The 17,996-nt window shown below is 33.7% G+C and overlaps 1 protein-coding gene across 4 annotated transcripts in view; it reads right to left on the bottom strand.

Annotated features, from left to right (window-relative positions):
* The window catches only part of LOC145268337 (uncharacterized), a 158,461-nt gene that overhangs the window by 93,258 nt on the left and 47,207 nt on the right, over positions 1 to 17,996 (bottom strand). For all 4 annotated transcript variants that reach the window (XM_080123834.1, XM_080123835.1, XM_080123832.1 and 1 more), the window contains exon 2: positions 10,962 to 11,072. In XM_080123834.1, the coding sequence (XP_079979960.1) occupies positions 10,962 to 11,072 (111 nt within the window). The remainder of the gene's footprint in view (positions 1 to 10,961; positions 11,073 to 17,996) is intronic.

Below are 17,996 nucleotides of genomic sequence, written 5' to 3'. Positions count from 1 at the left end.
GTTAGTAATGGAAATTTAGTAAATTGGATTACTTAAGAGGGCCGTTCAAGAATTTGTTTACGTTGGACTTGAAGACTACCAAATTGTAGTCAGCTGGAAAACAGACTAACAGAAGAGAGTTCCACAGCCGTGCAGTTCTTAGAGAGAAGCTTTGTTCATGGAATCTACATTATTGACAGTGGTTTCAGCTAGACAAGTGTTTTTCATGAAAGTTTGGCGAAGGGGATCATAGAATGGAGCTCAGATGAGCACTTTCCATGAAAATAATGATAAAGTAGAGACAGGAAATTCATCCAGAACAAATCTGGTTGGTCAGTTAGGATAGAAGAAATTTCGTTTTTTTGTTACAAAGGAGTGACAACTTATCAAGGCCTGGAGGCCATTCAAGGATAAGGGTTAATAGGGTTAGGTTAGAGCTTAAAAAAAAAACTTAAAATCTGGTACTGATTTACCAAGCTTGAGTATCTATGCCATGACTGGGTTCTTCAAGATATTAGAATTAGAGTTGAGTGAAAGAGTTACAAATTACTGAAATCTACTCCCTATAACTTTTTTAGAACATGATCCTTTAATTGCTTTTTGAACAATAATACACCAGTTCAATTCCTTTCATTTTTAACATGGATGAAGAAAAAAAAAAAAAAAAAAAAAAAAAATCCCTCCCAACTAGAGATTTACGAGCTGTTATGGCTAGAAAATAATTGATTATGTTAAATGACATTTTAAGTTTGTATTATGTTTTTTTTTATATAGGCAGCAAGCTTTAAATGAAAATAAATTTAAAAAATGGAATTTTTTTTCTTTTACAGAGAAAAAAGATATTTTACTATAATAAATGCAATTAGCCAACATGTACTGTCAAATACTGCAGCAGAGCATGACCCCACCCTCCCTCCGGAAACTGGGTTGCAGAGCAGTATTCCAGCATAATAGTAACCCAAAACACACATCCAAGACAATTACTGCTTTACTGAAGAGACTGAGGGTAAAGGTGATGGACTGGCCAACCATGCCTCAGAACTTGAACCGAATAGAACATATTTGGGGCAACCTCAATCAGAAGGTGGAGGTGCGCTAAGTCTCAAATATCCATCTCCGCAATATCTTAATTGAAGAGTGGAAGAGCATACTGGTAAACTCCATGCCCAGGAGAGTAAAGGTAGTTTTGGATAATGATGGTGGCCAGACAAAATATTGAGAGTTGACATGTTGTATGTTAATATTGACAACTTTTTGTAAGGGGTGTACTCGCTTTTTTCCTCCCCCATGGATTTAGCTTTTAATGGATATATTTTGATGGGAAAATAAATTAACTTATATATGTTGCAGACAAACTACTTTTTCATAGTGTTAAAAGACAGAAAAAAAAAAAGAAAAAAATAAAAAAAAAAAATAAAAAAAAAAAATAAAAAAAATAAAAATCATTTTTTCAGTGTTGCCCCATGAAGAGATATACTTAAATATTTGAAGAAATGCGAGGGATGAACTCCACTTTTGTGATACACTGTATATTGAAAAATGTCTGCAAACAATATTTCTTTCAAAATTATAAATTTTGTTTCTGTTTAGCACTTAAAATTTAAAAAGGTTTACATTGTTTCAAATTATAAAGTGTCCTATTTATATTGTTTAGAATATAAACATTCTGTATATATTGTTTAAAAAAAAAAAAAAAAAAAAAATTGTTTATTATTTAAAGAAAACGTTCTTTTTATATTGTTTCTATTTTCTGCTTATTTAAACTTCACTTTCTGAAATGCTGTTTGCATGTTTAAATGGTAACGTACAGAAATTTAATTAAGTGATAGAGGATTCGAGAGTATTTTGCCACCTAAAATTCAGTCTTGCCAACAAAAGTGCCATACCCTGATCGCCAGATTAGTACACACAAGCCAAACGACACTGCAACCACCACATTTTGTTTGTTCATAGTATTTGCGTGTGGGATCCTAACAGTGAGTATCAAAGTTACATTGAGCAAATTTTGTGACAACTCCACCCACCACTCACAAAATGGGGTTTCCATTCCAAAAACTGTTCTAAACATGAGGTGGGGGTTGGACAACAGCCGTACTTTAATTTTTTATACTGGGGGTGGGGAGGAGTCATCTCTGAACGCATTTACCATGTATTGGATAGAAGCCAGGGCTGTAGCGCTTGATATATCTAAGGCCTTTGACAAAGTCTGGCATAAAGGGCTACTAATGAAAATTAAATCGTACGGTATAACTGAACATATAAATATAATTAGATCCTTAGACAATAGAAGCATACAGATGGTTATTGACAGACTTACATCCAAGTAGCATAACATTAATGCTAGAGTGCCTCAGGGGTCGATCCTTGGACCATTATTATTCCTGATATTCATAAACGACTTCCCTGATAATATTGTGTCCGAGATGGATATATTTGCTGATAATACAACCCTCTATAATATGCATGAGGGAAGAACAGATGTACATAAATCTAAGACAATGGCAGAATTGTTAGAAAATGACCTCCAGACTATAGTGGAATGGGGCCGCAAATGGATGGTAACATTTAATGCTAGTAAAACTAAACTGCTCTCCTTTAATTACAAGACCCCTCTCCAACCCCCTACTTCATGATAAATAGCACCCTACCTGAGAATTCTACCTTCAAACTTCTTGGCGTAACATTTGCGGGCAATATGAACTGGAACAAATACATAGAGGACATTGCAAAGAAGGTGGGTTCCCTCTATTGAGCTAGAAGACTCCTCACGACTCAGAGTATCCTGTACTTTTACAAGGCTACCATTCGCCCATGTATAGAGTATTGTTGTCACATCTAGGCTGGTACATCTACCACTAGTCTCTCCCTCTTAGATAAAGTAAAAAAAAAAAAAAGTTGTCAATCTAATATATCCCACTTTAACTAAGCACCAGCCTCTCTCCCTTCGCTGCAATATTGCATCACTGTGCCTGTTTTACAAATATTTTAATGGAATGTGTTCTGATGAACTCGTTTTATTTGTACCCCCCCCCGACGTACATATCCTCAACAAACCTGCATAGCAACAAAATCTCACTCCTTCACTGTTGATGTCCCTAAATGCCAGAAAGCTTTCTATTCTAATAGTTTCTTCCCTAGAACAGCTAGAAGATTTTGGAATTCTCTTGCTTCCCTGGCTGTACTGATATGCAGAAGTTTAAATATAACAAACAAATATCTTGTTAATCTTTCCTTGACATGGCCCCAAATAGAAGCCCCTTACATCCAATATGCTTTGTAAGGAGGTGAACATGAGAGAGAGAGAGAGAGAGAAAAAAAAAAAAAAAAAAAAAAAAAAAAGAATCCTGCTAGTCATCAATATATCTATAACACTGGTCAACAAATTTTTATTTTTTTTCTTTGGCAGACCATCTAGGAGTGTTTTCTGGGGTTTTGAAGGTCGCTGATTACGAATATAACATTGGTTTTGCCAGATTGGCTCTAGTTTAGAAGATACTGATAGCCCCAAATAAGCCTAAACTGTTAAAATTCTCCCTGAAATACTTCAATATAGAAGCAGTAAATAATAATTTTCTGATATTATTGAATCATTATAATGATTATGTATATATTGAAGTATTTCAGGGAGAATTTTTATATAATTATTTATATAGGGAGAATTTTTATATAATTATATACTGTAATTACTTAATAACATGTTCCATAAATATAGTTGCAGTATAAATTAAACAGTTATCAAGAATTTTCTTTTTAATTCCACAGTTGAAAATGAGTTCCAGAGAGAAAATGAGTTCTTCTAGAAGATGTTGCAGATATGAACCGGATGTCTTTTGTTACATCTGTGGACAGTATATGATGGCACAACAAAAGAGGAATATTACAGACTTTGTCAAGAGGGCGTACAAAGCATACTTCGATATGATACTTGGTGACCAAGACAAGTCTTGGGCCCCACATATGGTGTGCAAAACCTGTGTAGAAAGTCTCCGCGGTTAGACCAACGGTAAGCTGAAGTTGAAGTTTGCTGTACCAATGGTGTGGAGAGAGCCCAACAATCATTTTGATGACTGCTACTTCTGTCTCAATGACATGACGGGCTTTAACAAGCACAAGAAAGCAAATTGGCAGTATCCGAGCCTGCATTCTGCTATCCGTCCTGTTGCGCACTCTGAGGATCTACCTGTGCCTGTTTTCACCAGTTTGCCTGAAATCGATGAAACCGAAGAGATTCCAGCTGATCTTTCAATATCAAGTGATGATAGCTGTAGTGACTATGAAGAACCCTCAAATGGCCCTCAGCTTTTCAATCAATCTGAACTTAATGACCTAGTGCGAGACCTTTGTTTGTCGAAGGAGCAGTCTGAAGTTCTTGCATCACAACTCCAAGAGAAAAACATTCTTGATTCTGGCACAAAAGTAACATACTATAGGACAAGGGAAGGCAGCTTGCTTCGTTTCTTTTCTAAAGAAGACGACCTGGTCTTTTGTAATGACGTTTCTGCACTTCTTAACTGCATGGGGATCTCATCATATGACCCAGCAGATTGGCGTCTCTTCATAGATAGCTCGAAAGCAAGTCTAAAAATTGTACTTTTGCACAATGGCAATAAGTTTGCTCCTGTACCAACTGGCCATTCTACCAAGATGAAAGAAGAGTATGATGCTATCAAATTTGTTCTTGAAAAGCTGAATTACAACACTCATAAATGGCTGATTTGTGTGGACTTGAAAATGGTGAATTTTCTGCTTGGTCAGCAAAGTGGGTACACAAAGTATCCCTGCTTTCTTTGTTTGTGGGATAGCAGAGCAAGAATCCAACACTGGAGAAGGGAGAACTGGCCAGAACGAGAAAGTCTCGAAATCGGCACAGCCAACGTCATCAATGAGCCTTTGGTACCCAGGGATAGAATCATCTTCCCTCCATTGCATATAAAACTAGGGCTCATGAAGCAGTTTGTTAAGGCGTTGAACAAGGATGGGGATTGCTTCAAGTACATATGCAGGCAATTTCCAGGTCTTTCCATCGAAAAAGCTAAAGGTGGAATCTTCGATGGACCTCAGATTCGAACGCTCATGAGGGATTCTGACTTCACTAATCATATGAACACGGTTGAGTTAAATGCTTGGGTGTCCTTCACAGATGTAGTGACAAACTTTTTGGGAAATCACAAAGCTGCAATTACAAGCAATTTGTCCGTAAGATGCTTACTGCATACGGAAAACTAGGGGCAAATATGAGCATTAAAGTTCATTTCTTGTTTAGCCACCTCGACAGATTTCCTGGTAATCTTGGTGATTACAGTGAGGAGCAGGGAGATAGATTCCATCAAGACATCAAAACAATGGAAGAGAGGTATCAAGGCAAATGGGATGAGCACATGATGACCGACTACTGCTGGAACCTTTTGAGAGACTGCCCAAAAGTTGTTCACAAGCGAAAATCGTATAAACGTCAATTTTAGTTTTGTGAATAAAATATTGTTTTGTGTGTTCATTGTAACTAAGAATCTAGTGTATAATGCTTTGCATTAATTTATGATATATAACTGATTATGTATTTTCACTTGGAGAATTAAAATTCAGCAAATTTTTAGCAAATTTTTTGTATATCCTCGAAATCTATGAAAAGTGTTCAGTTATAGGATAAATGAAATGATGTTATATCTAACTTAACTTGTTAGATTGAGATTTTACACTGTCTTTTTGGTTTAAGATTATCATAAAAATCAATATCTGACATTTATGCACTATTTAGCCGTTTTTTGTACGTTTAGCTATGGTCGCGAATGGGTGATTTCAGACAAACGACCCCCTTGTGATATCTCAAAAACTAGAGCCAATTTGAAAAAACTAATGTCAGATTCGGATTCAGCGCCCTTGAAAACCCCAGAAACCAGTCTTACTTTGCCTGCCAAAAATATTGTGTTGACCAGTGTAATTAATCAAAATCATCTCAAATCACCGATCTGTTTATATTGAAACATGCCTTTAAACCTTCAATCACTTAGGAGTTTATATTTAATTTGCATAATATATTTTGAAAACTTGTTTTAATATATTGTTCTGTAACTATGTTAATATTGAACAATTCTATTTATCAGAGTACTCCTCATCATATTCAGTTTAGCATCTGTTTTACATGCAGTTCTGAATTTTTGAGATGAGGTATGCTTGTATTGTTCAGACAATTATTCTTATCTTGGGTGTTTTTGGCACATTTCAGTCGTTGAAGCCTACAGGTTTAAATGACACTTTGAATTGGAAGAATAGGAGAGCCATATTTTTAAAAAATAAAATTATGAAAAATCCAGTGTTAAAAATAATCCCATTTACAAATTGTCAAAGTAGAGTCCTATTCAGATTATAATTGAGAAAATCTATACTATTGCCCCCCCCCCACAAGTGGTAGGAGGAAAAAAACAAAACAAAAACAAAAGGAAACAAGTTTATCAGCAAAAAAAAAAAAAAAAAAAAAAAGGTATAGGAAATTGTTCACCAAGGTACCCAAAAGGAGGATTGTTATGGTGTGGCAGTGAACAACAAAGGACCGAACAATGGTCAATATGTTAGTTTACAGGAAATTTAAGGAGTGGCAACAATAAAAACGCTTGAGCAGACTGGATGTGGACCTCAGTGAATAATTTGCCATCACTAATGTGAGAGATGATGACATGGCCAGAAGAGAAGATGAAAGAAAATCCATAGCATATAGGATTGGAGTTGGTGATTGACGAGTGAGAGAGCATGTCCCACAAAATTACTCTAAACTTAGATCCAGATTAAAAACAGACCCTTTCTAGAATACAAGACTATTGTCTCCATTTCACTCTTTCCCATCAATTGCAAACTTAAAAATACACTAATTAGAAACCAGTCTTCACTTTTAAATCAAATTTACTAAAAGTGAAAAATCCATTACAATGTTTTTTTTTCGATCTTTATTCAGTAATGCTATTTACTTGCCCCCCCCCTTTTTTTTTTTTTTTTTTTTACAACAAAAATTATTTTTCCTTAAATATTGTATATTTAACCATCTTTAGATTTAACCAAAGAGAACTGAAATGCTTCCAATACATTTTATAGAAAGACTGGCCAACATAGTCCTGGTGTAAAACAAGCCCCACATGTGTGGTCACCCTCTGGTGCTGCATGCAAGATGACGCCACAAAAAAAAAAAAAAAAAAAAAAAAAAAGTGAAGAAATGACAAATGTAAAAAGTGTAAAGGGCCAACATCGCCTTCATATTTTTGCCAAGTTTCAGAAAAATCTAATGGATGGGGCAAAAGTTATGGGGTAAAAAGTGTAATTTTTTTGCAATTTTAGGGCATTTGTGAGCCCTTGTGAGCTCCTGGGAACGCCAAATCCCAGTGAAAAAATGGACAAACGGTGCAGTTTCACGCTGTAAGGCATGTATATTTGAATTCAGCACCATGGAAAACTACTATATAAACATAAAGTAGTTAATATGAAAAAAGCCACAAAAAGGCGTATTTTAAGCCCTAAAAGTCAACAAGGGATGCGAACCAGAATTTTGCCAGGGTCACCCATACTGAATTTATTTTAAGAACAATAGCCTCTACATTTTGTCCAAGTTTCAGGAAAATCTAATGGATGGATCAAACGCTATGGGGCAAAAAGTGTCATTTTTTGGGGGGCATTTTTGACCTCTTTAGCCCCTGGGTTATGCCGAATCCCAGTGTAAATGGATAACGGTGCAGTTTCAGGCCTTAACATGTATATTTAAGTTGACCACTAAAAAACCACTATAGTCAGACAAAGTTTTTGAAAAATACAAAAAAAAAAAAAAAAAAAAAAAAGAGCCACAAAAAGGCACTAAAAGTCACCGGGGACGCGAATAAAAATTTTGCTAGGGTCACCCATACTGGATTTATATTAATGGGCTCCACATTTTGGCCAAGTTTCAGAAAAATCTAATGGATGGATCAAAAGTTATAGGGCAAAACATGTCACTTTTTGCCATTTTTGAGCCCCTGTGGATGCAATGGAAATTTTTGCAAAAAAATTTTTTTACTGTGCACATCTATTTAATGAAATAGAATTTGTGACAAAATTTCAGGAAAAGCTAGTGGACGGTTATCTGGCAACCGTCCGGATGCACGGACGCCACTGAAGACATAGGTCCCTCTCCGATAAATCGGTAGACCAATATACAAAACTATTTAGTTCAAGGTGATCCTTTTATGTATCGCCTTGATTTGGTTATGACTTAGATCCTATGTTATGTATTATACTAAAGTAATCAGCAAAATTTGTTTCCTTATGACTATTTTTCTCTATATTTTAAAAATACATGCTAAAATATTCCTCAGTTTTAAGACAGCATTTTTTTTATTAGATGGAGAAAAAAAAAGATTTTGTTCTAATTAGCTGCAATTTTAAATCAACTCATCAAGTGACTGTTAATTTGTTACTTTCACCCCCCCCCCCACGTCTTCATCAACAGCTAGAAAAATTAAAAGGAAAGAAAAAATTGATTGGACTAATGCATTATAAAAAAAAAAAAAAAAAAAAAAAAAAAATTACCACAGGCAGTAATACTATAACTCTTAGAAATAGATATCATGAGTAGAAAGAGTCCAATTCTGATACTTTTTGTTGGCTTTGCAAACTCACTTTTTCCCTGATTACAACAATTTAACCTTAGATCAGTAAGTGACCTTTTCAAGGCCCTTTTTAGGGTTCAAATTTGGAAAAAGGATTTTTAGGGAGAGTGGGTTTTAGTGACATTTTTAACGAAAATTGTTTTTAGATTTATACTTAATGAGAGAAATGTTAAACAGAAAATGAATTCGAAAGCATTAATTCACAAAAGAGATGGTTTAGATTTAAAATGGAATTTTACATAGAAAAACAGATTTGTTTTAAAATCCTTGTAGAACAAGGCAGGATTCATTAATCTAAGTCGAGAATCTAAGGGCCATGAATTATCCACAGGTCTGAATAATCGTAATCAAAACTCCCGCACAAATTATATTTGATTGAAAGTTATTAAGAGCCAATGTTTTTGTTTTCATTGTAGAAAGAAAGTTCAGTGAGAAAAGTGAACATTAAAATGAATAAGTTTATACATTGGTATTTAATGAGCAGAGGATACTGAGAAAAGTTTATGAGGGGTGTGTGTGTGCGCTTTAGTGTCAATGTGCGTATACTTATGACTGTGCGAGTTGATATAGCAGCACATCAAGGCCAACAGAGGGGGCAAGGGAAGTTAATACAATATAGATGCTAGCTCTGTTGTGAGTTTTGGATAAAAAAATCTGTTCAGGGTAGGTCAAAACAGCAAATTTTATAAATTCAGAAAAATGCACCTTTGATTGGCTTAAAATGTTTTTATTTGTTTCTATTTTTTTATGGCAATTGCTCCAGACAAGGCATAAACCCACTTTATGTAAGGGACTTAAAAGAAAAAAAACCTTCAAAGCAAGATCCAAAATTTGCCAACAAATAATTATTAGATAGAATAGATTCTGACTCAGAAAACAGCAATTCTTCCCTCTTTGTCAGAAACATTGCTCCTAGAATGTGAAGACTAAAGGACAAAATAAGGGAAATGAGTTATGTGGCTGTTGAAAGTAAACCGAAGATCCTCTTTCTATTCTCTTTTATTAATTTAGGCGAGTATGACCAGAAACCATTTTAAGCATTTTTTTTTTTTCATTTTGGAAATTGAAATGTAAACATTGTCTCTACAACATAATTGAAGAGACAATGTTTACACTTCAATTTTTACTATGACTACTACATTACAGGTTTCCTAGTATTCATAACTTTTGCCCAAAAGAGGGAAGGTAAGGCGCAAGAAGATGGACCTCCTAGAGTGCCTAGTCTGTCAGACTGATCACCGAGAAAATCCTCAATTGGCACATACTGATCTGAAGTCTTTCAACTCATTTAAATAGGGTTCATAAATTCTTACTACTCTTTACTATATCAGATTTGCGTCTCCTAGCACATGTGCACGTGTAATATGTGTGTGTGTGTGTGTGTGTATGCGTGACACGTACAAGAAACTAGCAAGCTACCCAGCATTACCCAATCATCAAATATGCTTAATGATATTTTATGCAGATTATGTATTATCTGCAACTTCAATTGCTTATTATATTGTACCCAATATGTATAGTAATGATTTCAAAAGTTAAAGTGACTTTGGTGCTATCAGCTGGAAACCAAAACATTAAAAACTCCAGCCTTCATTGTCACTGTATGAGCCATCAACAGTTGGGTAACTAAAAAAAAAAAAAAAATCAAGCAACTTCAAGCTAAAAAAGCTACGCATATCCAGAAGTTAGCAGATTTACTCATGCCAATTGGCTCAACCTAGAAAGATTTCTCCTTCACTAACAGGCAAGATGAGTGTCCTAAATTTTCAATTATGCCAGTTTTTTTTTTTTTTTTTTTGTTTAGTAAATATATAAACGCACTCTACATAAAAATCAATCTTGGTCATAAATAACTCATTTTTTATAATAGCAAGACAAACTTTATTTAAAAAGGTATGAAAAAAAAAAAAAAAAAAAAAAAAAAATGCAATAAAAGTTTATGCTCCTTCCTATGTACTAATTTAGTTCCTAGTGACCTGAACACATGAAATTTTTTTTTTTTTTTTTAAACTATAACCAGCTTGAAGGCTGCATTAAATCTAATGATACAAAGTCTTTAAGAGCATTATTTCTTACTTTAGTCCTACTTTTTACAAAATTTTACCAGTGAAAACATGAAATTTTATCCAGTATTTTCAGGATAATAGGGACAGATTTTTATTATTTAAAAATTATTTATGTCAGTTGGTATTTCATAAATCTTTTTTCTTCTTTAGTTGTTTTAGGATTGACGATTTGAATATTAAAATTTTGGATATAAAAAAAATTTACATTACAAAGTGGAGTATAATTTTGATAAATATGACCAGTACAACACTATACATCCAAAAACAATTTCAAAACAAATTCAATATTTACCTTGCATTTTACTGATCGTACAATCTTTTTAACTTTTGCTTCACAAAAAGCTCCACGGTATTTGGCACTGACATCGGTCCCCACACTGAGGAATGGGGGTTCGTCTCCAGCCTGTAAAATAAAAAAAAAATAAAAAAATGAAATATATATACATACACAGAAAAATATAACTGTATAATCAACCAGAAACTATTTTTACTATTTATCCTTTTTGTGTGAAAATAAAGTGCTAATATGTCTCATGTATGACCAATTCTGTGGGCATCTTCAGGTAGGTGTGAAATGTATTATGAAAAAAATTGGCGAGGAAGACTTAGTAGTAGGAGCAGTGGTTAGGAACCTGGGTCATTTAGGTGACCTGTGAACCAGGGTTGCATAGCAAAGGGGATGGGGCTACGGTAGTTATGACTTGTTTGAAATGCAATATGGTTTAATGATGGTTTTGAGGTTATGTAGATGGCTTCGAGTATTTTTAACGTTTTAAAATTTGTTTTCTTATGCTCAAATCAAACAATATCCTTTTCAGTTATTATATAACCATTTGTGACCATCAGCATTGCCACACAGCCACACCTCAAGGTTTTGTGCAACCTTCTATCGAAAATGACATTTCAAACATACTTTGACAATTGATCAAGTTTGTTGTTTCTTCACAGCAGGTGCCTGTGTCAAGCCCATAATTTTTATTCAAATGTTTTGGTACATTTGATAATTATTTTATGCTGTATTTGCATTTGACCAGGTGTATGCATTTGTCAAAATGATTTCGTACACATGCCCTAGACATCTAATATGACTAATATTGCACCAATGAACGCAATTTGTTTTGGATTATTCCAGATGAGGATCTATACAATTTGTACTATTTTCTTTTTGGGTTTATGCTTTGGCAGAAGTAACTTATTGAAATGCATCTTTTTAAACTTTAATACCTATTCAAACTAAGGAAATTATACAGAATTTCAAACAACTCTGTAATTCAGTGAGTAGGGTTCAATCCTTACCACAATCAATAAAAATCAATACTTCTCCAATCATGGCTGACCAAAAGGAGACAATTTAACTTCGGAGTAGAAATAACTTGGTTTTGAAATAAATTACAGTAGAACCCCAGGATACAGTGGCCCTAGGGTACATTTTTGTTTTCAGGTTACAATGTGGAATACGGTTTTTCCAGCCCCTGGTTATATTTACCCTGCCTTACGGTGTTATTTATATTACTTGGTTATATGTGTATTATATATGGCACTGTATTTTGTTAATTTTTAATATGTACTGTATTAGATTTTGCTTAGGCCCCGCTATATGGCGATTTAACCTTACAATACCAACCTCAGAGTTCTACTGTAATCTTTTCAAGCAAACCTATGACTTCAGGATTGGTATCAAAAATTAATTGTGATAATATAAATTATCGAAATTTAAAAAAAAAAAAAAAAAAAAAAAAAAAAAAAAAAAAAAAAAAAAAAAAGTATTATTTTTTTGGAACTTCCCATTTCTAGCCCTGGCAGTGAGAAATTTTTTTCAAGAATAGAGACAAAGGATATGAAAATGATACAATCGATTTTTTAGTGCGAGCCATGCTTAGATTTGATGACCTAAGAGGAAGATTAAATTAAATCTGGACAGAATAGAGATGGGTGCAAAGCAGGAAACTTGGTATGGTCACATAAATATTTTTAAAAGACTTGAGTTCTTGGGTTAGTAAATTTAAAAGAGTTACTATAGCAGGTTCAGTTCACAGGAGAAGGTCAAGGAAAACCTGGGAGAAAGTGATAAAAATGGACTTGAAAGAAAAGATAAATAAAAACTTTGCCAGTTTGGAAGTATATTTCTAAAAGCCATCAAAATCTTTTTTCTCAATATATTACCTTCTTTTTCTATCTTGCCTTTTAGGTTACAATGTATTTTTGGCACATAACAAAAGCTAAAATGGCATTCAGTCATTTAGTTTGAAATTTGAAAACAAACATTTTTTAAAATGGTCATTAGAATTGAAAGGTCATATTACGCACAAGAAAACATTGAGGATTAAGAGAAATAAAAGCAACAAGCTAAAACAATGCTTTTAAAATTGTGGGTTTGAATTATTAAAGGCCAGCTAGAAAGCTATTTGTTTGTCATGATTGACAAGTGACCAAAATTTTTTTTGACTCGTTACATTGTGAGTATCTGATTGGATAAAATTGGTCAAGTGAGAAAAATGCCCATCAGAGGAATTTGATAATTGTGAAGTGAAAGTGTTTTATGGAACAGATTTGAATTAAATAAAAAGCAAGACAAAAACTTTTCAAGAAAATGGATCTACGGCATAAGTAGAATAAAATATTTTTTTAAAGTAAAAAATATCTTTGTATATAAAAATTTATTCGAATTGCTTGCTCATGCAAGCAATTCGAATAAATTTCTATATACAAATAGACATTTTTTATTTTAAAGTAAAAAAAAAAAAAAAAAAAAAAAAAAAAAAATCCAAGCAGAGAAATGGCTAGGGGCTAAAAATATGGTTAAAACCTATAAAGTTATAGTTTACAGGCATAACTAGTCATAAAACCTATTAAGAATGGTTGAAACTACAAGCTTACATAACTTGAATATATGGTTACAAATGGCATCATGAATGCCAAAAAGAAAATCTGGAATTATATAGCATCTATAATGAAAAACCTATATGAATGAAGTGCGCTGGAAATCATTTAAGACACATACTTCTGTCATTAGGCATTGACGGAATAGCAATTTTCAGCCAAAATATGGATCTATTTTAACGTTTAATGACTCTAAAAAAGAGTACTATTGAACGATCTGGATTAAAGTTTAATCCAAGATTTTATTTTTTAGTATCTAAATGTTTGTTTAGTTTTGATTTCATTGTGAGACAAAGTTGGTTTTTAATGGGTTGGGTCATTTCTTCAGAGGCACTCAGGACAAAAACAATCGATACAACAGAATGCAGAAAAATTTACAAAATAGGCATGAGGTCATCCTTTGTCCATTTTACTTTTAAAAATTTTCACCCATTCGTTTGAATATGGTTCTTTTCATCATTTGTCTATCACACTCACTTCCCCAATCACCACAATACCACATTCCCTCAAACTATCTTAAAAATCAATCTTTACACTTTGTTCCCAGCATAAAGGCAGGAAAATCAAGTTGCATATATTTGGGTAAGACATCTGGTAGAGATACCTATCAAATGAAGAATACCACAGAAAAATAAACATAAAAATTGGAGCAAAATGATCAAAAAAGGAAGCTTTAATTTCATGAGAACTTGCATATCGGGTGAAGATACCTTCACTATGAATTACTGTAAAAGTTGAAGAGTCACTTGCCAGAGGCAGGATATCCCTTTTGGAGTCAGCTGTGTCTTTATCTGCCTGAACTGAAGAAATGGTCACCAAAATTCCAAAACAAAATAACATTTTTACCACAATAAAAGTAACTAACTTATTAAAACAGGAACATAAGTATGCAAGGCAAGTTTGTTCAGCAGGCAGGTTTGAGCAAAAGACAATATTGGGGAAAAAAAAAAAATTTTTTTTAAATAATAAAAAAGTTCCATCTTATCTTGCCATTTTCTGGCACAAACAATGACTTTTTTTTTTTGAGTCATCTCTATGGCATCTCGTTCAGGAACTGGTCATCTTATCACCAATAAGGTGAGCAGAAATAGAAATTGGCTGAAAGTTGTGTGCATTCGTGTGCAATATTCAAATTACCCAGTGTATTACTATGCAAGTTTTAACCTGCCCGTTTTAATCAACCAGACTACGAGGCAAGAGACTGCATATATATATACACAATAGATTTGTCATGTAACTGCTATAAGCTCCAACTCAAATTGATATAAAGAAAGGCCACACGAAAGCAATGTGGATGAAGCTTGTCCATTTAAACTATGACTTTCAACACCAAAAATCCAAGGAAAAGATATAGAAGAGTGAAGAAAGTGAGGAAGAGGAAGAAGAAACTCGTACAATAATGAATGGGGGAAAGAGGAAAGATGAACTGTGCAGAGTTTTGATTTTTTTTTACATTAATTTTCTATTAATTTGGATGAAGGCTTTCAGCTATATACATGGGTTGTTCCAAAAGTACAGCCTCTATATATATATATATTATATATATAATTTAAAAAGTTAGAGACAGGAGTGGTACAATTAAAACAAGCAAGCTCTTAGTTCAGAATTTTTTTTTTTTACAGAACTTGTTTTTCTACTAGCAAAAATGCATTCACAATGCAGTTTTGCTAGGACTGCAATGATGCATCTCTGCTTTTGACATACTTCCATAACAGGGATTACTTTCTCAAGAGTCACACACCGCCAACAGATGAAACACTACAACAGAGATGAAACTTAGGTCATGAATGCCTAAGTCACCATAACAATGCAATTTGCAATACCCTGCGATCCATTAGTGAGGAATAAAAATTAAATAGGAAGCATTACTTCTGAAATGCCCCTCATAATAAAAGTGAATTTTCACAGATTACGCAAATTTATTTTTATGAATAAAAAAAAAAAAAAAGTTTTATTTCAATATCTGAAAATAAAACCAGGAAAGAAGCTTTCACTTTAAATATAGACAAAAATATTCTCATACTTAACCAGGAGAGTTTTGTTTATCAATTAGTTTCGTTTCAATGATTTCAAGTAGTGTATTACTAAATGATAGTGAGCAAATGAAGCGTGCTAATTTAAAAACGTTAAACTGATCCCTAACTTTAACATACAAATAAATTTCTGTCATTGAGACAACCAGTATATATTTTAATATATTACCTACCCTTTCCCACTACTGCAGCAGATTTAGACAGGGCATCAGTTTTATAGCAGACAATAACCCAAAGAGGAATACTCAGGATTTAACATAACCAGACTATCAACATTAGCCAGGATGTACACTTCAAGCGACCAGAGATAAAGAAATCTCTCAAAAGGAGAAGGTAATATATAAGAATGGCATGGAACCAAACTTCAACTATCCAAAGAAAAGCTGAAAAGATCTCCTTTAAATGGAATGTGCATACAAATGTTTCGATCAGGACTTGCAACATATTTAATGTTGCAAGTCCTGATAAAAGTAAAAAATAATTTGGATTCTCCAAACTACCGTTTTCATCTTGAGTGTTATTTTCCCATTTTGGTCAATGTAACTTCAGGTTCATCTTGTCAAAAATCTGGAATTTATGGGCACATGCCTTTTAAATCTAACAGGTGTTAATTCTGAATCTTCTTTCTTAATCATACTCGATAAAATTCAGTTGTAAAGTTACTCTTCTGTAGGTTGAAGATTCAGTCTTCAAAATGGAGGTGCAAATTACTTCAGATTTCTACCCAGTCATGGCATATAGAACAAGAGCATACTACCTCCAAGAATTAACTAAATGGCTCCGTTCTAAATTCTGCACAAATTCATGTTAGACAGAAAGATATCCCTCCTTCCCCAGTTCGTCAAGATACACTCGAAGGTTAGGGTCACATCGACTCACACGTTTCGAAAATAACACTTAAGATGAGAACAGTAGTCTGAAGAATCCAAATCTTCATTTTCCAAATTCAGAAACAAAAATTTTTTAAATATTCAAATTTTAAAAAAATTACTTATTTCTTTAAATTCCCATAAAATCAGTTTGTAAACAGATGGGATGTTCAGGAAGGAATCTATATTTATAACTCCAAAGAGGTAATGAAAACAGAACCTTGTTGAATTCAGCTGGAACGACCCCTAGTAGAAAAAAATGTTAAAATTTGATAATACCGATTTTTTAATATACCTGTTAAATTTTTTAGAATATTTTGTGGAATGCCAAGTGTTAAAGAGTGCAAGGGAACTACATTTAAGGTGATCAGCTTTATATTTTTAATATGAAATTGGAACATTAATAATCAAAAACTATTTTATTTACCTCCTCATCAGGGGAGATTAAACACATGCTCAGTTGTGGTTAAAAATAGCCAGTGTATTAAGATAAGTGCACTCTAGCCTGCAAAAAGCATGTAAGAGCAGCTGTCTGCATTCCCCAGGAGGCAGGAATAAGCTAGGTCTTTCTGATTATTCATTATTTACACGTTTTGAGCTTCTCTTTTCATCAGTATTCTTACACAGGCTGTCATTAACTGGGATACAAAACATTTAATTCAAAATGTTTTAGCTTAATTTTTTTTTTTCTTTACTCTAAATCATGTTTTAGAAGTAGAAAAAAAATGTTTATGTTAGTCATAGCAAATTGATCCATGAACCAACTGATAACTATAGGGCTTTGACAATTTTCAACAAGAAAACCATAATATCTAACCAGAGAAGATCTTTGTTAAACTTTATTGGGAAGTGAGGTGGTGTAGGGTTTCCCCTGTTGACATTTTAATATTTTAAACCACCATATTGGTATCTTGTCAAATATAGTCCATCATATGATATTTATTTTTTATTAAATACCTACATTTCATTTAGATTTGTTGTACAAATCAACTGGTTTTAACAATTAATACAACATTTATGGTAGCACATCTAAGACAGTAAACGACCAAGTTCTCTCCAATTCTCTCTCCTCTGATCTTGAGCACGTAGTACAATGGGGAAAGTAGTGGCTAGTTACTTTTAATGCATCTAAAACCAAGCTTCTCTCTTTACATCAACATTCTGATCCACATCTGGCATCAATTGAAATGAATGGCTCTCGTCTAGGGGAGGCCTCAAGTTTTGACTAGCTTCTGGACTTGACCATTACTCTTGATCTTAAATGGAACACGTACATCAAATCTGTTGCCAAGGCCGCTGGAAAAATGGTGGGATCTTTCTATCGATCCGGTAAATATCTCACTGCTGATGCTATTCTCTATCTATATAAGAGCCAGGTACGTCCAAGGATGGAATACTGTTGCCACATCTGGGCAGGAGCTGCTAGAAAGGACTTGTCCTGCCTTGAAAGTTCAAAATAGACTTCGTAGCCTCGTAGGAGAGGTCCTTTTCTCCTCCTTGCAACCTCTATCTCACAGAAGAGATGTTGCGAGTTTGTCTCTGATG

The sequence above is a fragment of the Euprymna scolopes genome, chromosome 43 (assembly GCF_053919585.1).
Source record: "Euprymna scolopes isolate OS-2025 chromosome 43, ASM5391958v1, whole genome shotgun sequence".
In the NCBI taxonomy this organism is placed as follows: Eukaryota; Metazoa; Mollusca; class Cephalopoda; order Sepiida; family Sepiolidae; genus Euprymna; species Euprymna scolopes.
The sequence above is the reverse complement of the archived record's forward strand: the minus strand, read 5'-3'. Positions and strand labels throughout refer to the sequence as shown.